General features: G+C 40.3%; 1 protein-coding gene across 9 annotated transcripts in view; it reads left to right on the top strand.

Annotated features, from left to right (window-relative positions):
* Mecom (MDS1 and EVI1 complex locus) overlaps positions 1 to 24,112 on the top strand; it is a 544,013-nt gene that overhangs the window by 481,211 nt on the left and 38,690 nt on the right. For 8 of the 9 annotated variants that reach the window (XM_040754551.1, XM_040754548.1, XM_040754549.1 and 5 more), the window contains 3 exons: positions 5,635 to 5,769; positions 17,380 to 17,482; positions 21,875 to 22,091. In XM_040754551.1, the coding sequence (XP_040610485.1) occupies positions 5,635 to 5,769; positions 17,380 to 17,482; positions 21,875 to 22,091 (455 nt within the window). Of the gene's footprint in view, positions 1 to 2,216; positions 2,602 to 2,892; positions 3,022 to 5,634; positions 5,770 to 17,379; positions 17,483 to 21,874; positions 22,092 to 24,112 lie in introns of those variants that run through there. The other variant, XM_040754552.1, reaches the window with a different exon arrangement.

The following is a 24,112-nucleotide window of genomic DNA, read 5'->3' as shown; positions in this document are numbered from 1 at the left end:
TATTCAATGTAAAAGAATAATAATGATGATAGCAATATTAGTATTATTTAATATGAAACAAATATTAAATCATTAGTGGTGATGCTGGCATGGATCCTCCCTGTCTCTCTAGACGCATCTCGTAGGGTCTCAGGGAGGAAGCTAAGGTTGTGTTCAGGAAGGGATTCTCAGAGGTAGGAATGGATATGCCCCACTCAGGCATTGTCGCAGGGCCTGGGAGCTTGTGACCTGGAGGCTGAGACTAGCAGGCTGGAACCTGGTGGGTTTACCTGGGTTGATGAGTCACTGTGCTTTATTTCGGGATATATCGCCACCTACTGGCTTCATGACGTACCTGCAAGGATCCCGTCAGGACCGGTTGCCCCGCCTCCCACACCAGAAGCTAATTCAGAGGAAAAAAAACTCAAAGGGAGGCTTTTCCCCTGGAATGTGAATTTAGTCAGGACCTGTGACTGATTCCCCAGGACCTTTGTCTCATCGCCAACGTTTCCTGCTTTTCAGAGAAGCCTTGGAAAGGGTTAGGCGGTGGGTGCTGCAAGGCCGGGCCAGGGTGAGGTAGGTCAGGAGTGGTTTGGGGCACTGAGCACCCAGGCACCCCCGATCAAACCCAAGTGTCTGAAGCAATCAGTTCCCCAGATTACTTGTATTTAATACACAATGCATCATAAAACAAATCTCTCATCCTGACAGGAAGAAAATAGAACAGCTCATAGCTCCAGCTAGTCCAATTTATGGCTAAATTAAAAAAAAAAAAAAGCTCCAACAATGGGCAAGTTGAGGAAGGGCCTCGATCAATGCAGGGAGGCCAGGGCTCCTAGAAGTTCTCAGGCCAGGCTCTATGGGAACATCTGACTGCTTAGGTTATTTACAAAGGATTTTTTCCTGTCTTACCTACCACTGCTGTGAAATTTTCCCCTCAAACAATGGCCATTATCTGAAATAACAGTTCAATGTCACAGATAACAGACCACCAAAATGAATTAGTCACTGCCACTTGTCATTTACTATCCCTTACATCCTTGTCTTCTGTTACTATTTTTGTTTTTCTATCAGCATTTTGGGGGAAATAAAGATCTACTAGATTTTTCATGTTAACTCGCACTTGGAGAAAACAAAAAGTGGGTGGCACTTGTGAGACCTGGTTTGCAGACAAAAGTCTAATGTCAGCACATTGTAAGCCTGATGGCTGGCTCCACCTCTCCTAGGCAATTGCCCCTAGACCTGGGCACTTTGCTTAACTTTCCATTGTTGAGTTGGAAATAAATTGGATTCAGGCTTTGGGATTTAGCTTGGGTTAGATCTCTTGCCTAGCAAGGGTGGGGTTCTGTGTTTGCTCCTTTCTTGGTGGGTGTGGGAATTGGATTTCTCTATTTGCTTTTAGAGTATTCTCATCGAGCATTTATTCCCAATTAAGCTGTGGGCTTAACAAAATTTACCCAAATAAACATGTGGATGCTTACATTTGCCATCTATTCTCCAAATTCTTTTGCCCAATGTTGTTTCTGCAGTGTATTGATAGAAACTGTCCAAATGTAAAGTTATCTAACTTATAAAATATGAATCACTGAAAGCAAGCACTTGTATAATTCTAATTCTAGGCAGTCATGGTCTTTTAAATAATATAGCAAAGATAATAGCAAAAATTCTCCAGACAGTCCTCAGTCTACTAAATCCATAGCACTTTATTTGCTATTGATATATGCAAATGTTTTAGATCTTAAGCTTTGTTCTTATGTGGAGGAAAAGGACTTAAAATGTAACAAACTTTTCTGCTGATCTAACTATAAAAAACTAAGGGAGCAAATTGAAGTACAAATTTAAATTAAAATTTATTTTAAATATGCTTAACTGAAAACTGGAAATGTCTCTCAGTTTTCACTCTTGGAGCTGCTGTCTTGAGACTTTTAGTGTGAGCTAGAGTCTCTTTATCCAAGAGTTACCCTGGCCATCTACAGAGCTTCCAAAGGAGTAGCTGCCTGGGGAGCCATCCTCACACCCCAGAAAGCAATTGTCCAACCCTCCCCCATCCCCCCATCCCCCCCTCTCTCTCTCTCTCTCTCTCTCTCACACACACACACACACACACACACACAGAGTTGTGCTCAGGACATCAAAACCAAAGAGATTTCCCAGGGGAAACAAATCCTGGCTGGAGAAATCTCCCCATTGGTTGTTTATCCGCAGAAATCTACATGTTTCAGGGGATGGCGCATCCATAATCAGTCTGTCCCTATAGGACTTGGGTCTTGGCGACCTTTTTGTGACCTCTCCCGCCAGAGGAGGCTGCTGTCACTTTAAAAATTTACTGAAAGAGGAGCCCGTCGTCTGGCTTCCGACCACTCTGGAGATAGCTCCCTTTCTCCCTCGCCCCGGTTTCTTTCTGGATGGCCGAGCAGATCCCCTTTAAAGAGACAGTTCATGAAATAGAAACCCCGCGGCTGGGCGCGGAGTGGCTAAAGGGGACGAGCGGGTGAGGGTCTGGACCCGAGCAGGCTCTGGGAGGGTCTGGGGGCCGTCCTGGCCTGGCAGGCCCCCCACCTTCGCAAGCTCTCCTGCGGGTCTTGCCCCTGGAGCTGGGAGAGAGGAGTGGAAGAAGTTTTAGTAGGTTTCAGATAACTTTCATTACACATCGGACTGATAAGAGCAAGAGAAAGTGAGGAAAGAGGGAGGTGGTGAGAACAGAAGGAATAGCTGCGAGCTCCTTTAGGAAGGGGGAAAAAACCCAAATACACCAAACCCGGGTCATTTCTGGTCTTAAAACACTCTTGGCGGACAATAAACCCGAAACGCGTGGTCCCGGCGAACAGCTCCCAGGGAACGACAAACTTATCAGACACCCATTTGGAAGGCGAAACACGAGGCTTTTATTTATTTATTTTTTATTTTTTAAAGTCTCGAAATGTTGCCGGGTGTTCTTTGAAAAGACTTTCCTACACGAGTGCCGGGTGCTGCTGATTTTGTTTTGCTAAATTCTACTGTGATTGCTTTTGATTGCTGAGTTGAGGCCGTAGAAATCGGAAGGTAAGCGAACTCACTTAAAGTCTTGGCTGTGGGCAGGGTGTCGCTGGGGACGGCGTCTGCGTCCCGGGTCTGCGCTGAGGTCCCGGTGTCCCCGGAGCGTCGTCGGTCGCCTGGGCTCCGCCGCCTCGGGTGGGTCTGCCCGGCTGGCTGCCGCCTTCTCGGCTCTCGCGTCCTCCTTCCCCTCCCTCCCCACGGTCTGTCGGTCAGGTTCGGGGACGCAGAAGGTGGGGTTGCCAAAAATCAGAATTCCTGGCACCAGCCAAGCGACTTTGGAAGTGGCTTTCGGCGGAGTCCCACCTTGCCAAGTAACAGCTTCGCTGGCCAACAGCGAGTGTGCTGCCTCAAGAAAGTCACATTCGGACCCTTTGGCTGCAGGCTGGGAATTTTCCCCCTTTTCGTTGGGTATTTCTTTTTTGCTTTTTGCTTTTTTTTTGAAAAGGCCTTTCTCTCAAGTCCACCTAAAGGAATTATTAATTCGTTTTTGAAGCTTAACAGCTTTTGAAAACACAGGACTGTGAGAGATGGGATGAGAGAAGATGCGTTGTTTATTTTATTCAGATTTCCGACGAGATTGAGACATTTGGGCATAAATGAAGTCCTGGTAGCAAGTCAATGTGAACAACTAGCCTGGGGTGAAGACAGTTAGGCGGCCTTGGGGCAAGAATACTGAGAGTAAGGACCTCAGTATGTTGGTGAAACCTTTGAATAATCGTGTAACATTATGTGAAAAAAAAGACAGTCTTTGAAAATGAATTCCAAAAAATTAGCCTCGCTTGTTGACAGAGGCAGTGGCAGCGATGTTAACACGGAATAAAATTACACCTATAATTTTACGTGCACAGTATGTAATCTTTAATTCCCTACCTCTGCTGCAAAGCTGAGGGGGTAGATGCTTCTTGACTTTAAAATTAACAAGTTTTCCACATCTTTCTGCAGCATGAAATGAGACCAGTGTAGCATTTCAGTGGCTTCACCGATTTCCTTTATTGAATATTTCTCTGGTGTGTCAGTTGACATGCCTCCCACCCCTTCTCTTCTTAGTCAAGAAAACAAACAACACACCCCAAATAAGAATAAGTTAGCAGACAAAACAACAATCCCACTTGACAAAGAAAAACAAACTTTAAAATATGTGCTAATTATTTACCTTTTTTATGTCTGGGAAGGGGCGAAATCTCAGTGCCATTTGAATTGTTCAGCCTCGAGAGTTGAAGAAATGTCTTAAAGTTTGTAATTTTATAAATAATGTATTTGTCAAAATTTGTCCTCCATAGAAAGGCTATTTAACTCTCTGTTAGTGTGGAGAGATGGAGGTAAGGGGAGGGAGCAATTATTGTCTTTCTCTTAGGTTACTATTTTTCTTTTTTAAATCCTGGCACGACTTACTGCCCTTCAATGGCCCCACGGTCAAGGGCTTATTCATAGTGCTTTAGCCTGGACCGCTCAGAACTGAGTTCTTGAAGTTTATGGTGAGTTAATGACTTGAATCTGCAAGTGGGTGATTATCGGAGTTCTATGCAAAACTGTTTTGGGTACATATAGAGAAGGGTTTAATGTTAATTTCCAGACAGGTATAGCAGGGGCAGAGTTCAAGGGTTATTTAATTCATTAATTCTTGTCCTAGAGTATGTTGTTTAGTCTGGAGCAAAAAATGTCCTCACAGTTTGCATTAACTGACTGACACAGCATTGCCAGCCCCTAGTTCTCCACCATGAGGTCAGTGGCTACACAGCTTTTAATATTGATGCTTAACAAGTTATTGAGGTTAATGACTCAGAAAAGGCTTAATCTGAGTATATGAAACCTTAGAATGAAAAGCCTCCCACCTCAATTTAGATTTTGCTAGTGTCCTGAGTAATACTAACATTTAGTAGAGGCCAAACACAAATCTTTAGAAAAATGATAAAACCCAGCCATAAGGTAATGCTGGCAACATGTGATAATATCTAATAGTTTTGTACTTACCTGTAAACCGTTGTTATTTTGTTTACCAGACATGTAAACAAACATGTATTGACAGGGGTTAACTAAAACTTAAGTTGTCATACTTTGCATAAATATATATGTATAATTTTCATTTGTTTTTCTTTAGTTTGCTCAGAAGCATCTATGAGACAATTCTTTAACTAATACTGTAATTTTATGGTGAGAAAAGGCAAGCTAATAAAAGAAATTTAGTAATATTTAGATGAAAGTTTTTAATTGAATTCAAATAAAAAATGTAAAAGCCTTCACCCAGATGAGGAGGCTAGGTAGAGCTACAATATTGACAGCTGAGTTATCCAAACCTAAATATTGAATGTTTAGTTTAGAAATAATATGTTGTACATGCTGTCCTATATCACTTTCCTGTAAAAGCACAATGAATAAAATTAAGTCATTGAGTTTATTCATGGATGAAAAGAAGCAAACTTGTTTTGAAACCAATTAATCAGCTTTAGTGATAAGTTAAAATTGCCTTATGCCTTTTGTAAAAGCAGCATAACTTATGTCTCTTTTAAAGAGATGTGCTGCCTGATCTTTTTCTATTTCAATGAAATATTTTCAAGGGACTGAGTACTTTTAGCAATGGGCTGATATGGCAATTTATTGTTCTCATCTTCTTCCTTCCAGATTTTAGATGAGTTTTGCAATGTGAAGTTCTGCATAGATGCCAGTCAACCAGATGTAGGAAGCTGGCTCAAGTACATCAGATTTGCTGGCTGTTATGATCAGCACAACCTTGTTGCATGCCAGATAAATGACCAGGTATGTTGTAAAGATTTTCTTGTCTTTCTTTGAGAACACTAAAATATCAGCGAAGCCTGAAGAATGAAAATATCAGTGAGCTGCAATGGATTCATGTGGCCTGATTGTTGATACGGCAGAATCTAACACACAAACACAAGATATGGAGCTAGACATTTTAGCACTGCTTTTTTTCACTGATGTTTTCTTTGGGTGATGTGTTCATGATGTCTTAGCGTTGTTATCAAGGCTGCAGTTATTGTAGTGTGGCTGAAGGACTTAGAAACTAGGTACTTGATACCTACTGTTACATATTTCCTTTGTCATCCTAGTATGTATATTCATATGAAGTATAGAGATAAAACAATCTGAGAATTAGTCAGAATTTGCAAATGAGGTATTTGAAATGCTATATAGTTCTATTTGAAATAATAGGTAGAAACATACGCATGTCATTGGTGCAGACTTACCTGATTATGTATTATAAAGTGCATAATTATGTTGAATTTCCTAAATCAGTATAATAAGATGAGAATTTTACACTTTGAATAATCAAAATATTTTTCTTTTATGTAAAGCAAAAGTTGAAAGTTATCACTGTTGGAGATTGTTCTGTGACTTTATAGAAGACCAAAAAGTAGACTGACTTTAACGAAAATAACTGTGAAATAAGGTCAGAAAATTATCACAAAACGAATTTTACACTTAATAAAATATAAGTCTTGTAACCTTGTCTGAAAGTGTCTAAAGAATGAGAAGTTTATTCTGTTGTGTTTTCCTTACAAACATCACTGAGCTAAAATTTAATTGTATCAGTCATATATTTCTTTTAACGCAATGGTGACTTAAATGTGCTTCTAAGACCATGTTGAAATGGTTGCTTGGCAGATCTACTACAATGAGAATAAGAAAAGTTTAAATTGGATGGTTCCAATTGAAAGCTGTTAAATAAAGCTAACGCCATCAGCCTAAGACTTTCAGCCATCATTAGGAGATTATTCTTTGGCATTTCACCAGCTTCCAGATCATTTTTTCCCTGGCTAAACTAAACATAAGGTAGTAAGCTGTAAAATTATGTTTAAATGGGAATCATTTAAATGTTCAGCATAGTCAAAAATAATAAACTAATCAATTGAGTTTCCCTTTGCTCTAAAAAAATAACAAAGTGCTATTGACAAATGAACAAATTATTAAATTAGCTATTGATTTCAAACAGAACATATCCCAAGTCTGTCTTAGCAGCTATTGTCTTCAGTAGCAGCAAATATTTTTTGAGCATCTACTATTTATAGATATGGCAAATGGATAAGCGTTGTAAGGGGGTAAACTGTGTTGTGCCTCCTAATAAGGAAACTATGGAACTTCAAAAGATCCCTTTAAGATGAAATAATGTAATTGTATCTTAATGATTATTTGCTGTTCTATTTACTGACAATAGACACATATCAGTACTTATCAAAACTATTATATGATCAGTGAAAATAATTCAAGAATTCTACTTGTATCTAATTCAAGGCCACTTGTGGCCAATTTTGCATTTAATTTTTATTTCTAATGTTTTATAATAAGTAAATTTTTCTTGAAAAAGTTGGTTGCATTTAAAGGGAAAATCCTGCAGTTTCTAATTGTGTGTGAATCAGATAGCTCATTATAGCTGGCATTTGTAATTTTTCCAATTAGTTTGAAAGTACACATTTTATAGGCATTGTTTTCAGTGAAAACACATCCATCGTTTTAACAATATCAATTGTTTTAACTGAAGAAGCAGAGAAAAGAACACCATTATTAGATATATATTGATAATTTCCTTCAGTATTCATTCTAAACTTCTATATTACCATCTTAATTTTGATTGTACATCAAATAATATAATTGTGAAATTGATACTGCATGGTCAAATAGGTTCATCCATAAACTTGAGAGAAAAGTCAAAGACAAAAGATGTCTGTAATAGGCATGTCTCTGAAGACTATAGCATCCTACATAGCTCAGGTCACAGAAACAAGAAGACAGACACCTTAATAGTGTGTATCTTTATATTATAAACATTTTCGTCTGTAAGCCTGTATGTGGTACCAGAAAGACCATGTAGATGGGCATCTCTGGACAGCTTTGAAATGTAAATATTGAACCAGGTGCAAAGATACAGAGCTGACAACAGAGACCCTCCAGATGTGTTTTTGCCTCTGCCTTTCCATGATAGGATCTGTCACATGATGACAAGGTCCAGCTCATCGCATAAACACACCCATCACTGGAGATTCCTTTCACTATCCAGACACTGAGAGAAGCCCTGCAAACAGGGGTGATTATTAAATTAGTGACGTCAGCTTACCTGTACAGCACAAACCTGGAGTCTTTTAGTAAAAAAAAAAAAAAAATGCTCCTCTTTGCTCTGATTCTTAGAAGGACTTTAAGTTATTATAAGAATTTTGACGGCACAGTAGTTAAATATTGTAGGCTCCGAAAAGAAAGAATTTCAGGGAAATCTTTCAACTGTGATCTAGTTCTGGTAATGTTTCTGTCAGCAAACAAAGAAGGCAGTGGTTACCCTGAACAAATGACAGGTGTGTGAATATTAGCCTATTTTGGTGAAGACATATTAAACACTTTCTAATGTTTAAGTTAAAATTTAATCAATTTAAATTAACCCCATGACAATGGGGAAGGTTAAGATCTACAAAAGAAAATAAATATGCATGCTAAGATTATGAAGTTTGATAGTAGGAGGCTGTCAGAACATACATCCTGTATAAAACCCATGTTGACCATGTTTGATTGGTGGATTTTGTTTTTTTCAGTAATACTAATAACGAATGTAATCTGATTTATGTCATAAAATAGAAACAAGGAATACACAATGAACTATTCCTCCATACTTTTCCATAAGGACTTTATCCCAGGTCATTTTCTTTGGTTCAAACTTTTTAACAGATTCACATGCATGTGTGCGTGCATGCGTACACCTGCATATGTGTGTGTATGTGTATGTTACTTACTTTCAGATATTTTATACCAGAATGAGCTTTGAAAATGTAGCTTTCTTTCTTGACACTATTGCCTAGAAAGACGCAGGTCTTACGACTTTAGAAGTCTTTTTCATTTCACGTTCTTAGAATTATTGCTATGATGTTGGGGAGGGGCAGAAATTCTGAGCATGCTGGCATTGCTGCAGAAACATAATTCCTAAGGAACTGCAAGTCTGACTGATGTTGTATTCCCCAACTGAAAGTACTGAGTTAACTGTGGTAATTTATCTTTATAAAGGAAGGCCATGCCAAAGACACTAGGACTGAGACCCCAATCACAGACAAGTCATAGAATAGTACAACCATTCAAACACCCGAACTTCCTGATCCTTGGTGTCTTGATTTTGCTTTCCCTATATTCCTTACAGTTTGTGTTCAATGCTAGGTGGCTTTACTGCTGACACCCAGCACTGAGCTGTGGATTTTTCATTCCTAGTGACAGACAGTGCATTAGATAGCTTAGGTGGCTTACAGAAGCACTTCTGAGCAGTAGGGTAGGGTCAGAGCAAAGGCAGAGAGCTGAATACTGGAAGTTGTCCCAAACTCGGTCCTCAGGGGGACCAAACATGAGCTTTATCAGCTATTCAGAGACTTCATTTATATCAGAAGCACCTGCCCCCACGCATTTAAAGTCAAATAGTCCAGGCATCTAAGTGTTTTACTGAGGCTTTTAAAGTTTCTTGTTGCTTTCATACCTTTCTTCTGAAGTCTTACAGATCGCTTCCTTTTCTGAGCCACTTTGAGTGGAGGATGCAGCACACGCCTTTAGACTTGGTCTCCCTCCACCGCCTACCTTCTAAGCTTAACTGTCTATTCTTTGCTTCAAATCAAAGGCCAGCCGGCCTACAGGTTGTCTCTGACCCTCAAGCAATGCTTGTTCTCACCATTGAATATATTCACAAGTTTTGTGTGCTTATGGAATAGTTTCTACCCTGAAGTGTCTTTAGAGTAAAACTCTTAGTTATAACGAGGGGGTCTAAGCTCAGTTCATGTAAATTGGCCTTTTAGATGAAAGCCAAGCCCATCTTTGTATCATGGTAATGAGAATGATCTGGATATATCCTGTGGGATAATTTATATGTGTTTGAGTATTAGTATCATGGAAAGTAACACAGTCATTTGAATCTTGCCCTGCCCTCACATGGTCTTCAAATGGAGGAAAGACCTCTGAAAGCGAGGGCATTATTAATCTTGTCATTTACACAAAGTGATAAGTACTTTCATTTTAAATGGGCCCTTGGCAGCTGGTATTGAGTAAGTAGAATCAGGGAAGTCTACTGTTGCCTCTGAATCAAAAGAAATGCTTCGATAAGAGATTACCTAATGCCTGATGTCCATTCTGAAGCAACGAGATAGAGAAGAAAGGGTGTGCCACAGAGAATACGAAGTCAGAATTCACTTAGGGGACCCTGCTAGCTCCCTGGTGGTTAATGAATGGCAGCAAGACTCTCAGTGTTTTCAGTTGGAATGGGCATTGTTCTCATTTGTGCTTTGCCTTATAAACTTTTAACTGCTTCCAGGATGATCATGGTTGATTTGGCACACCCGCTTCCACTCTGCTCAGGCTCATATGAGTGATGCTATCAGACTGTGTGACACTAGAACAGTGTTGTTATTGCAAGCTTATTATGGGCTCAATTATTAACTTACTTTCTTTGGCTTTTTACTGAGGAGGGAAAAAAATCCACTTTCCTTCAACGTTCACTTAATACATATGGAACAAAAACAGCAAGGCAAATCAACTCTGAGTATAGAAAGTGGAGAGTTCTTTAACCTCTCCCCACTTTATAAAGTGTTTACCTTTACCTCCACTGTCAGGTAATTTGTTAATTTCTCTTCCTTTACAAGGATGTCTGTTCATGTTTTGTATGCCTTCTTTTGATGTTTAAGTTATTATTGGCTTTGGGCATTTTCTTTGCTTTGCTTTTAAGTTAAGTTGTACTTTTATACCAAAGCTATACTCTGCTATTATAAGATGAATGCCAGCTGGCAGTACCTAGGGGCCAGCTTTGTGTTCAGTGTGCAAGCTGACTCTGGGGGACGCTATCTGCCTGATGTGTTGCTTCCTTTACTCTAAGATGAAACTGCCTCAAGACATAGTTTGCTGCTTGATATTTACATGAGAAAGAAAGTCCCACCATCCTTCCAATTTTTAATGCTCAGGACATGATGGTGATGTAACATATACAGAGATTTTTTTAATTAAGCCTTGAAGAGCATGACCTAAAGTATGACAACCACATTTAAGTTGAAAATAGTGGCTTGATACATTACATCCATATTTTTAATAATCGGTGTCTGCATGTAGACATCATCTTTCATTCAGGAAGAACTGAAAACATCATGTGCTCTGGAGGTTCTAGTTCCTTCTGGTATGATGCCAGGAAGGTACTCAACAGCATGCTTCACGAGCCACCAAGGATAGTCAAGGGCAGAAGAAAATCCTGCAACTTGGCAGTGCATCACCCAAAGATGATCTTTAGTTTCTTTGCAGTGTAATAGTGGCACTTTTGACAAACCTTCAGAGACTGCTTAGAATGATCACAAGTTTCTGTAGAATCAAACAAAATGGCAAATATGAGGAAAGAGTGACCACGGACATTCCTCGTGGGCCCCTTGGGGAGATCCTGAAAGGTTGTTAGACAGGGTACATAGGTCTGAAGGCACTCTGAGTAGCTCTTCAGCACTCTCTTTGTGGAGAAAGTAGAACCAAAATCAATTCTGTTTTTCTTAATTCAGTAAGTTATGTTTTGCTATTTTCTCAAATTATTAATAATGAGCTGAGAATATATAGAAGAAAAACTTAGATAACGTCTTCTACTGACTTGTTTTTAGGAGGTAGGTCCCACTTTGTCTCAGTTGTTTATTTATTTATTCATGCAACTATTTATTTTTGGTGCATGAGTGAGCCTCTCCACACATGCTAGGTAGACTTGGGGACACAAGGCTATTTCACTCTATTCCAAGCCTCTCAGTTCTTTTTTTGATTTGCTCTGTGTCTGTAAGTGTAGATAGAAAATACCATTTGTTTGGAAAAACTAAAGGCTATTTGACTTGGGCAAAACTGAGCCATGATAAAGCTAACATTCTGTTGGAAATGTTTATTTTCTAGTCCTATCTCTGTCTTATGAAGATACTTCTCTGCCTCTTAGTAAAATTAGACTAAGAATGTACATTAGGATTTGCCCAGAGGTTAAAAGTTTGACACCATTATTGCTTTCCTGAGCAGGGGTTTCCCATATTGCTAGCTTTAGATGAGGGGCCCAGACTGTGTTTCCTGGGCTGGTCAAGCATACACATATGGTCTGTGGACTCATGCTCTCAGTGCAGCACCAAGAATGACAGATGTGTTCACATCAAATGTTGACTGTGTTCAGACATGTACACTGTCACTTGGCTTCCCTATTTGCCATTTGCAAACATGCAAGTCCCACTTGGATCTTCCTGCTTCTGCATGGTACTTTAAATGAAGCTGTAGAGAAACAAAGCATTCAAGACAAGCATTGGAAGTTGGAGGAGGGAGAAATCAGCTGACAGCTTCAAAGAGAAAACACAGCATTAGTCTGAAAAAGCAGCTTCTCCATATAGATTCTGCAGGGAGTACATTTCTCTATTATTTCAATTATTAGAACTTCCTGAATAGGTTGAAGGTCACTCATAATTCACACTTCTGTCATTTTTAGACATGCCAAGTGCAGTCTATTATGCATAAATAAAACTTCCAGTGTTTGACCGGGGAAAATAAATGGAAAGTCATAACAATGAGGCCTTGTTCATCTTTTAAAAAGTAAATGGTTTGTTTTCTTTCTTGTTTTCTCATGTACACTGAAGTTTATCTTCTAACTTAATGGTACAAGCACAGAAATTTAAAGTGATCCAAGCCTGGCACACTAACAGCAAATCTATTCTGGAAGATTCTTAAAACTCCTATTCTGTAGGCTAATGAACAAGAACATTCTACCTTTTGTAAGGACAAATGGAAATACCATTATTTCCCTGGCAGATTTGGTTATAAAGAGGCCTTGAAAAAATGGCGTTAGTCTGAGCACCTTCTGAGGACTACTAGCTTTTTCCAGAGTGCTTTTGAGCGTGTCTGCCCTCACTAGTGTGGGCCTCTTGAATGGAGGTAACTGACTAAAAGAAGCATTTTATGATATGTAATTAATTAAGGTTAATTTAAATTTTATCTTTATATAAAATGTGTATAACATAATATATAATTAAATGTAACCTATATTGCATACAGTTGGAAATAATCTCATCATTAAGCATTAATTTCATGTTAGATACAATTAATACATAACTTGGGATCATTCATGTAAAGTTTCAAATTCCTCAGAAACATTAACTTTGGGTCATTTGGATGTTACATGTGAAATATATGTCTCAGTAAAAAAATGATTCACTTGCACTGAGTGACAGTGGAGCTCTCAGAATCTGAAAGCTGGCTGCTCCTGCCCACACCACAACTATATTTATTTAATCCCTTGTGTTGCCTTGTTTAACCTGAATGGACTTACTTTTTGCATTCAGAATTGGTTTCAGAGTTCGGTTAAAATGAATTAATTACAATAATTATATCTATAGTAAGTGATGCCTATTTACTGGTGTATTATATTTCTGCCTTAAGCTATAAATGTCACCAGTACCTAAAGTGAACAGTTTTAGGCTTCCTGGTATTGTTTTCCAATTATGCAAACAGTTAAGAATTCTTTTTGACACTCAGAAATTTTTCTGGTGAGCTGCTCTCACAAAAATTGGTAGTAAAAGACTACAAAGAAGTCTATTACTGAATCAATTATTATAGGTATTATCTCATTATGCTTCTGAAGATAGAAACACAGCTTCTTGGAAGTGAAAAGAACACAGTGTATCCAGATAGTAGAAAGATGCAATTTTTAGGTCATGCTCATAACATCTGTTTCTGAATTTTCGAACCAGCTATCAAACTTAGAATTCTAGAAGAGATCACAGCGTTTTAGACATGTAACTACAGGTTTGTGAAAATAGAATTTCCATGTACCTGTTTCTCACACTGTGAGAACCCATTCTGCTGCTTTTCCACTGTGCTGGGATGACCTTTCATTCCAGCAGAAAACTCTACAGGAGAGAGCAACACAGGAAACTGACAACTTTTGAATTGGTTGAAACTTATTTCGGAGTACTTGAGATTTCTATACTTGTGTTGAATTCATCATAAAACACAGGGCATTTTAATCTTGGACTCTGTTAAGTTTTTCCACACAACTACAATGTGAAAGGAGGACTGTTAAGTCTTCTATGGAATTTAGCAGACTAATCAACTCCCATTTTTCCATAGCAAACCCCTAGGAAAGTGGTGTCTTTCCTTGTGGTGTAAACTCATATGACACCGGGTTTGCAGGTTTGCTGTGCAGCTGAATCTCTGAGGATGCCCTGGTCTTAAGGATAGTGTGTCTGTAAGCATCCACATTGGTAATCGGCTGCAGAGATCATTCCTGCTGCTGGCTTTTTATTTACCACAAGATGTCTTTATAACGCGAAAGCAGAGACATAGCATTTCCTGAAAATAGAGACTCGGTATTTCCTGAAGGAGGAGGTTCATTTAGGGTTGTGTCCCATCCTTTTCCTATGCAATCAGTTTGAGGCAAAAAAAAGTCATTTTATTTTGAATGCTTGTTAATATGTTCCTATTGTTGTGATAAGGCATCTCTAGGGTCAATCATTCAAATTATGCTTCAATGCTTTTAAAATAGAGGAAGAACCTATAGTTTGACTTCAGGAATCCTGTGACTCTAAGGAAGGGCAGACAACAAGGGTCACAGGAGCAGAAACACCTTGAGAGGAGAACTGGACCCGTGAGGGTGTGGAGGATGGGACTTCAAGGCACATTCTTATTGCTGTATGGGGAAGCATGCCCAGAATTTGCCCTTGTTATGGCTGGCGTTTGCCAGTCCTTTTCAAACCCCAGTTTCACGAGCACCATAAAAATTCAGTTAAAATTGAAAAGAACACCCTGAAGTTAAAATCCACTCTGCTTTGCCTTGCCTTTCATGGCCTGGAATGTCACCTTTTACCTCCAGTAAATAAAGCCAACGTCAACACTCTTCCATGTCTTTTATATTTTATGCACTCAATATTCTTCACATGACAATCTGGACACTTAAAGGGTAATTACACGAGTGATCTATGTCCTGGCAAAGAGAATTGTCTTCATAATATATAGTTGCAGTGTATCCATCATTTTCTTTTGTTCCTTGGACTGTTCGCATTGGATTGAGTAAATCTAAAATGGAATTAAAAGAGACATGATTAATAGGAGACTGCAAAGAAATCAAGATATCATAATACTTCTTTAAAGTGGCCTGACATGTGTGTCCGAGAAGTGTTCCCCAGCTGAGACAACTGCACTCTTTCTCCGTCTTGCTTGCATTGTCTTTCAAACCTCACTATTTCCGAGCAGCTACTGAGAAGTCCTAATATGTCACAATTTAAACGTTAGCATGCTGTTACAAAGGAAATTAGCAAGTTAAACCTGTAAGAGATGTCAGAGCAGACACGATCCAAACTGTTGAGAGACATCTATTGTTTTATAAGGGGAAATAGGACTCGAGCAGGGTACTAAGCAGTATTTAAACTGGGAGGCATAAGGCTGCAGTGATATTCTTTTAATCTGGTAACTTTTGAGCAGGGCTCTTCCTGCCTGTGAGCCTCCAGTGAGGGGAGACAGTGATGAGTAGACATTGGGCACAAGGTGAACATGTCCTCCTTTGTGTTCCCCTTTTAGACAGAAACTGCAGAAGGAGCTGATTCTGTGACACTCTACATTTCACTTTTGGAAAAAAACATAGGAATCGCAGGTTATATCACAGTGTTCCTCAATACTGCTTCCTAATTGACATTATTTTCTTTAAAGGAACGTAAGTTGGTTTAACTACCAATGAATTAAAAAGAACCTTCACTTTGACAAGAAAGAGACTAAGCAAAAATATCCCTCATTGGGGTATATATATTTCTAATTTAGCACAATTCCATGCTCTGGTCTTTTTTTATAGAAAAAAATAAAATAAACAACTGGCATTTAGAGCCACCTGCTGGAAAAAAGAGGCACATACTCTTGTGTGAGGTCTTCAGCTTTTCAAAGGATAAACAAATAGGTCAATGTACCAAATGGATGACTTTTTCCACTGATGCTATAAGACAGTTTACCCAGATTTTCCCAGCCTGAAATGAACAAGTGATCTTGGGTACCAGATGCAGAGCAAGTCTGAGGCCAGTCTCAAATGAGCAAATGGTGTCTTCTAGGATACTCTTCCTGTTTCTCAGTGGATTTGTGTTCTGTACTTTCCCTGAATTTTTGCCAATTGTTTTGTTTTCACTCCTACATGTGCCCTGATGTTCAGAATATGTTGGGGGGGGGGTACAATCTTGTTTATTTTGTGGATTAGCTAGCTAGTGAAAGGACTTGTGTGCGGCGACGGAAAAGCAGAATGCATGTTAGCATGAGAGAGAGGAACATGTGAGGCGAGACGTGGGACTGATTCACGCAGGTGTCGCAGAGGGCTATCATGTTTAGTGTCTATTAGTTACAGGGTAACTTTCCTTTCCCCCCAAACCTCCACCTGGTTGTAAAATTATTTAATAACTAACCTTAGAGTAAGATGAACTACCAGTAACATTTTAATGGTAAAATAAATATGCATCTTGAAGATTTTTGTGCTGAAATGCTTCCTTTATCAGTGATAACAGCCTGGTGCCTGGACATGCAGGAGGCCATGACTCATCCATCACTGAGCTCCTGGGAAAGATAGGAAGCTCTTAGAAACTTCAGGTTGGGGTTCTTCTTACAGCCCCCATCCCCCCACCCCCTTATTCCCCCAATCCCTTCCAAACCACTAGTAGCTGATTTATTAAATCCTACCTGTCCTTACCACTTAGCTAGACAGCCAGGGCATAAGCACCTGAAACACCAGCCTGATTACACAGTGAGCATGAGTGGCAGGGTCTGGGTGTTGGAGTTGCAATCAGGAACTGGGGCACAAGGGCAGGACCTAGGCTGGGGCTCACCTTTCCCATTGCCAGGAGGAGGAAGTAGTGTTTGAAAGGCAGAGACTCTCCTATGATTCTGTTCGTAGAGACCATGGCAATTCAGTTTGCTGCTTCCCACCAGCCACTCTCTTTGGAACATCTCATGGAGAAAGGGTTCTTTGCTGACTTAGGAGCAATTCAAGTTAGTTAGGCCACTGCTGGATACTCAGGAGTGGTTCTGCCTTCGAAGGTGTGGCCTGCTAGGTGTTTTGAAGAATTCAGGCATGGGAAAATTCTTTGTTAAACATTATACAGTCTACAGGAGACTGTATAGAAAACTTGTATTAGGAAATGTGGTTTGTATGCTAGGATTTGGAACAAGATTGTAAATGCTTGAGAGATTGTTTTTCTCAATAAGGAGGTTTATTTTTCTTCTTAGTTTAGAAAACAGAAATCACCATTTCCTTTGATAAAAAATAAAAGGGAATATGTTTATTAGAATATGAGAAAATGTGCAGCTGCCCTGGTGTATCCTGCCCTTTGTTAATGTTTGCTCCTGTCTGTCTTTCCTGCCACCTGGGCCCGATCTTTGAAGATATTCTACCGTGTAGTCGCAGACATAGCTCCTGGGGAAGAGCTCCTGCTGTTCATGAAGAGTGAAGACGATCCCCATGAGCCCATGGCGCCTGACATCCATGGTGAGTGTGGTGCGCGCACCCAGGGCCAGCCACCTTCTAGAGACAGCAATGTGTCCAAGAGGGCCCTTCACACCTGTGCCTTCTTTAGCTTCCTTGACTGCACAGTGTCCTTGCTGACAAATGTGTCATCTCAGAATGGGTATTTTCCTGAGTTGGCATGTGGTTATTGTGATGGAGAAACCAGTTAGCTGAGGTCTAACCTGAAGTGCATGGAAAAGAATTTTGAAGACCTGAAGTCAATGCCCTCTATAAGAATCCTTCCACTCTTTAAAGAGATTTTATTGTTTGTTCTTCTGTCTGTCTGTCTGTCTGTCATCGTCTATCATGTGCATGAGTGTTCTGCCTGCATGTTTGTATGTGCACAATATATCAGTAATACCTAGAGAAGCCAGAAGGGGGTGTCAGACCCCATAAACTTGAGTGATAGAAGGTTGTGAGCTATCATGTGGGTGCTGGAAATTGAACCCAGGTCCAGGGCAACAGTATCAAATGCTTTAAGCCACTGAGTCTCTCTCCAATGTTTCTTCCATTTTTTGAAAGTTATCACAAATAGCCTTCAGGCTTGGAGCTTTCACAAAATGATCAGTTGTCCCTTCCACTTAAGATTTCTATTACTGAGAAAGTGCTTCTATAGGAGCAAAATATTAATCAGCATGACCATGTGGGAGGAGAAAGAAAGAGATCCTGGACTAAAAAGTATAGATGAGGGAATTTTACATCCAATGGAATTATTCTGTGCAAGAAGCCTGTCCTATATCAAAAGATGGAGGCTCTAGATAAATGACAGCTAGTAGTGATGTGTGTTCAGGGTAAATCTAGTACAAACTGCTATGTGTCATTGAGCTGAGACAATGTTTTTTCTTTTTCCTTCCAATTCCTGTCTCCTAATATAATGTGACTTGGTTCAACACAGTATGTTGAGCCCAAATACTTTAGAGTACTTTTCAATTGAAAGTACCAGAGTCAGGTTCCAGTGACACGGAGAGAGGACCTTAGCTTTGAGTCTGTGTGACAGAGCTGCCATCATGGTTATTTATTTTCATGCAAGCATTGTCACTCATAGTTGAGATCCTTCTGTCTCTTAGTAAAACATCCTGGTGGTTTAGGGGTACCTTTGGGATGTACATTTTCCTATTGGAAAATCTGACATGAAATTGCTTTTAGAAATCTAGACTTCCCAATCACCCTGGCGGAGTTAGAGCCTGAATGTGGAGTCTGCCCTTGCTTAGACAGTACCAGGTGCTTAATGATTAAAAATGTGCAGTCTGGGGATCTTTGGGTACAATGTTTCATTTGTACATGACTGATGAGTCCTAGAGGTTTTTAAGCAGTGTTTTTAAAAGTAGAAATGATTAACTTGCTATTTTCAAAATGTCCAAGTGGGAAGTAATTATTTCATTCTGAAGACTGCCACTCAGTAAAGCAATCATGGTTTAAAGTAGTTTGGGGGCTAAAAAGGTAGTTTGCCTTGCAAGCCTGAAGACCTGGGTTTGATCTTCAGAAGTCATGTAGAAACATCTAAGAGTGGTGGCACGTAGTCTCAGAGCTTAGGAGGTGGAAACAGGTGAGGATTGGGACACTGGCTGGTAAGAGACACTGTTTCGAATAAAAAGGACAAGGACTGCCACCTGAGGTTGTTCACTCACCTACACTTATACATGCATCTGCACACACACTTTTACACACGCATATATGAACACACATGTACACACACATACATATTTCTGCACAAAACATCCTTGAACCACTAGGTGCTTGTTGTTTCAAACATATGCATTCCATATCTTCTATATGCTGGATATAATATGCTTTGCATATATTGTGTTTTCAATCTTTTACACATAGACTAAAAGTCCTTGAGTGAGGCATTATATTGATTTTACAGGTTGAGGAACTGAAGCTAAAGGGAAATAACGTATCTTCATAGCCAGCATGTAGAGTCAGCCTCTAGGGCAGTGTCTACATTGTCTAATAAATATTAGACTCTTTCCATGCATTTTGCAGCCTGGAAGTTCCATTTCTTTGTGGGTTCCTGCATGATATTCAAAGTACAGATCTTGAATATATAGATGGTGTTATAAACCTCAGAAAAAATTTATTTAGTTGTCATTGCTGAGATTTCTGTCTCCAAGGCAGAGGAGACCGATTGTAGAGTACATCCATTCTGTGTAAGTCAGAGGAAATTGATGACAGACTACATCCATCCTTTGTAACTCTCTGCATACAGAGTAAAGACAGTGCTACCTGAGTCCAATGCCATTGCTCCCCACTGCCCACCACTACCCATTACTGATGTGGTTTAAGCTAAACCCATGTTTTCAGTGGTAGCAGGCTCTTGGTGGGTCTCTCTGTTAGACACACCACTGCAGGCAGGGGAAATTCTTCTACAGACCAAACCTAAACACAGTCGTGCTTCCAGCTTGCGGTGAAATTCTGTTCCTCTCTTAACACGAACGTGAATATCCCTCTGTAACATCATTTCTCTCCTTCCTCCATGTGCCTCATACTCCCGGTACACTTCACTGCAACCCGCCCCCTCTGTGAGCTGTGTGTCAGGACCTTCATCCTTAGTGTGCGCTATCTCCATCTCAGCCCCCTGACTTCTACCTATTCTAAGCCCTTTGCTAACCGTTTTCTCCAACCTGGTTGAGTTGGGCAGTTAGTTCCCTCGGGTTTCTGAGTGTTTATTTGTCATAGCGTTGCACTCATGCATATTCCCCCCCCCGAGTTTCCTGTATATTCATTCCCTAGCGAAGTGTCTCACAATTTGGTAGGTGATTACAATGTTTTCCCCAAAACATTTAGTCAATTAATAACTGAAGAATAACGTCTTCCTTGGTTATAGGTCTACAAACAGTGTATGTGTCATGACATTACTATGGGTGCTTTTCAGCTTCACGAGATACACACAATGCCTCTGGGATCATATCTGTGACCTCCACTAGTGTGGATTTTTGAGTGGGCTCTTAGCTATTGAGGAGAAAGGGCAGGAGCAGTGTCCTTTGTTCCTGACTTATGAAGTACCTTGTTTGTATTTTCCACTACTGCCTATGTATATATCCATCGATTTAAAGTGTAAATTCATGTTTGCTATTTAACAAAGCCAGGTCAATTGCCACTGGCCCCAGAGTACAATAAATTGCCCTTGAAGGGTGTTAGAAACATCCTGTGCTTTGTTCGCGGTAATGACAGTTTACTGACAAAGATGGGTAAAATGGTGGCTCAGACAGGGCCTCTGTGTACACTTGTGTCTCTCAAGCAGCATACCATTGGTATAGGGAAAAGTGGAAATGAGTTCAAATTCTGACACTGTTACTTATGTTTTGGCTCCATAACTGACTACTCAGTTTTCCTCAAGCTTTAGTACTGTTACCGGAAATTTTGGGTTAAAACCAGACCTGTATTTTCTCGGACTTAAGTTTTAAGGAATACAAAAAACTCCTGTGCAGGCTTGAGAAAATAGATTATGATAAGTGGTGATTATTACTTTTACTATCCCTAGAACCTGCAAAGGTGTTTAGATGTTAAGTTTTATTTGAATAGATCACATTTTAGCCACAGTAAATGCATTATTATATCCAGATTCCTATTGTATTCTTTACATATATTATTATTATTATTATTATTATTATTATTATTATTATTATTGATTTTTAGAGACAGGGTTTCTCTGTGACTTTGGAGGCTGTCCTGGAACTAGCTCTTGTAGACCAGGCTGGTCATGAACTCACAGAGGTCTGCCTGTCTCTGCCTCCGTAGTGCTGGGATTAAAGGTGTGTGCTACCACCGCCCAACACACATATTATTTTTAATTTCCACATTAAGCTTGGCTTGGGAAAAATGACAAAACTTTCAGGGTTGGGAAATGGCTCAGGGGGTAAAGTGCTCATTGTCCAAGCATGAGGACTTGAACCTGGATCTTCAGCATCTATGTAAAAGCACGCATGGCTATGTAAATCCATAACCCCATCAGAGGTAGAGTCAGAATCGGGAGTATCCTTGGGCCTTGCAGGCCAGCCTGTTCATCAAAGTGGTGAGCTCCAGGTCCAGTGAGAGCTTCAGTTTAATAAAACACAGTGGGGAGCAATAGAGACAGACATCCAACAGCAGCCTCTTGCCTCCACATGTGCACACGTGTATGGGTGAGTCCACATGCATACAGATAGCCTCCTCCAATCTCTGTCTCCCCTCCTTCTTTCCCTCTCTCCTCCCTCACCCCTCCCTCCCGCATCTTACACACACACACACACACACACACACACACACACACACACACACACACCAAAAGCAAACTGTGGAATATATTTTGTGTAACTCAGTGGTTGATTTATCCGGGTCAGTTGATTCTGGACCCTACAGTGCTAGCTAACAATACTCGGGCTGTCTCCACAGAAGAACGGCAGCACCGCTGCGAGGACTGTGACCAGCTCTTCGAGTCCAAGGCTGAACTAGCAGATCACCAGAAGTTTCCATGCAGCACGCCTCACTCGGCATTCTCCATGGTAGAAGAGGACTTGCAACAAAACCTTGAGAGTGAGAGTGACCTCCGAGAGATTCATGGCAATCAGGACTGTAAGGAATGTGACCGAGTTTTCCCCGATATTCAAAGGTGAGCAAAGGCCTGTTGAACATGGGTGTTTGCTCTACAGCAAAATGTTAGACTGGAGTTTGACAAGTTTGCTCTGGGGAAGATCAGAGCTTCAAAAACCTGGCTAGATGTTCTGGTGGCATATCCAGGGATTATTGTTTCCTGAAAACTTTTGTCCATAAGATAGCTATAGTGAACTTGGGTCATTGTTTTTGTCAAACAGAAAACATTCCTTCCATCCCTTCCCCCTTTCACCCACCCCATTTTCTTCCTAAACCTAGGGATCCAACCAGAGCCTTGACTGCATTAGACAAGTGCTCTACCACTGAGCTACATCTCTAGCCTACAGATGTCATAATTTAAGTTGGGTTATTGTGAAATGAAGGGTTAACTTTATGGTAAATGATGACTTTGAGAAAAAATAGGTAGTAATATGCCATGGATAATAAATCTACCTCTAAATCATTTAATTGACTAAAGATTTAGACCTCAGGCTCTCTTTAAAATATATGATAGAGCCATGTACCTCAAGGATTTAATTCAAATTCATCATCAAATTGTACATCTATAAAAGAACAAGAACATGTTCAGTTTATTAGTGTAGGATTTTCTAAGGGAAAGGATAGCACTATAGGAATCTAAATGAAGCAATGCTTTAATATTTATCTTTAGGAAAATGAATCCCAGACCTCGGCAGCATATTTGTGTTGCATAGCCCTTTGAATTTAATTTAAAAACGTTTTCTATTTGACTGAAGGAAACAACACTGAGGCCTCCCTTTAAAAATATGTTGAAAACTATGCTACAAAATGCAACTTTATGTTCAGAGACTAATTCAGAGGTGGGGGTGTGTGTGGTGCGAATGTGGGATGCTATCAAAACTCCACAAACTCTTATTAAATTAAATGAAACTACAGAAGTCCAATCAGTGGCCGGCTGGAGTGCTTCTATGCTTATGGAAGCAATGCACTTCTACTATTGACAACTTGTTTCCCCTCCTCCCTTTGGATACGCACATGAGGCCAATGAGGATATGGGGGTTATGTGTGCATGTGCGCATGGATGTGTAGCTGTATGAACATACATATGAACATGCATGAGGAGGGGAGAGGATAACCTTGGCTATCATTCCTTGGAGGCTGTCCACCGGTTTTTCTTTTTTATTCTGAGACAGGGTTTCTTTTTGGCCTGCAGCTTACTGAGTAGGCAAGGCAGCTGGTGGCAGTGAGCTCACCTCAGGGATCTTCTTGTGTCTACCTTCTCTTCTTGGTTTCAAGTGTGTGCCACCATGTCAGCCTTTTTATGTGCGTGCCAGAGACTGAATTTTGTTCCCCATGCTTCCATTTTACTGACTGAATTACTTAAATGGTCCATGCCCCCTTTTTTCTTTTTTTTATTATTTTAATTTTAAATAGCTTGCTTCACATGTCAATCCCAGTTCCCTCTCCCTCCCCACCATTCCCCCCAGCCTCCCACCCTGTTGCCACTTCCTTCCACATAGGGGATATCCAGAGTCTGTCATTTCACTCAGGGCAGGGTCCAGGCACTCCCCCTAAGAGTCCAGGCTGAGAGAGCATCCCTCTTTGTTTTATGGACACACAAAGTCCGTTTGTATGCCAGGGATAAACACTGATCCACTGCCCAGGGCCCCATAGGTTGCCCAGGCCTCCTCACTGACTCTCACATTCAGGGGGTCTGGACCACTCCCATGCTGGCCTCCCAGCTGTCGGTCTGGGGTCCAAGAGCTCTCTCCTGTTCAGATCAGCTGTCTCTGCTGGTTTTGCCAGCCCATTCTTTGCCAATTTGCTCATCGCTCCTCTCTCTCTGTCACTAAGTTCCATGAGTTCAGTTCAGTATTTAACTGTGGGTGCTTGCCTCTGCTTCTATCAGTCACTGGATGAAGGCTCCAGGATGGTTATAAACATCAAGTTCATTATCAGCAATGGGCATCCCCCCTCTTTTTTTATCAGAGTAGTTGACAATGGTAACACCATGGAATAATATAGATCTTATGGTACACAAGAGAAGGGCAAAATGAAGCG

Source organism: Mesocricetus auratus, unplaced genomic scaffold (assembly GCF_017639785.1).
Source record: "Mesocricetus auratus isolate SY011 unplaced genomic scaffold, BCM_Maur_2.0 Super-Scaffold_100011, whole genome shotgun sequence".
Lineage (NCBI taxonomy): Eukaryota > Metazoa > Chordata > Mammalia > Rodentia > Cricetidae > Mesocricetus > Mesocricetus auratus.
Note: the sequence above shows the minus strand (reverse complement) of the source record. Positions and strands in the feature narration are given on the sequence as shown.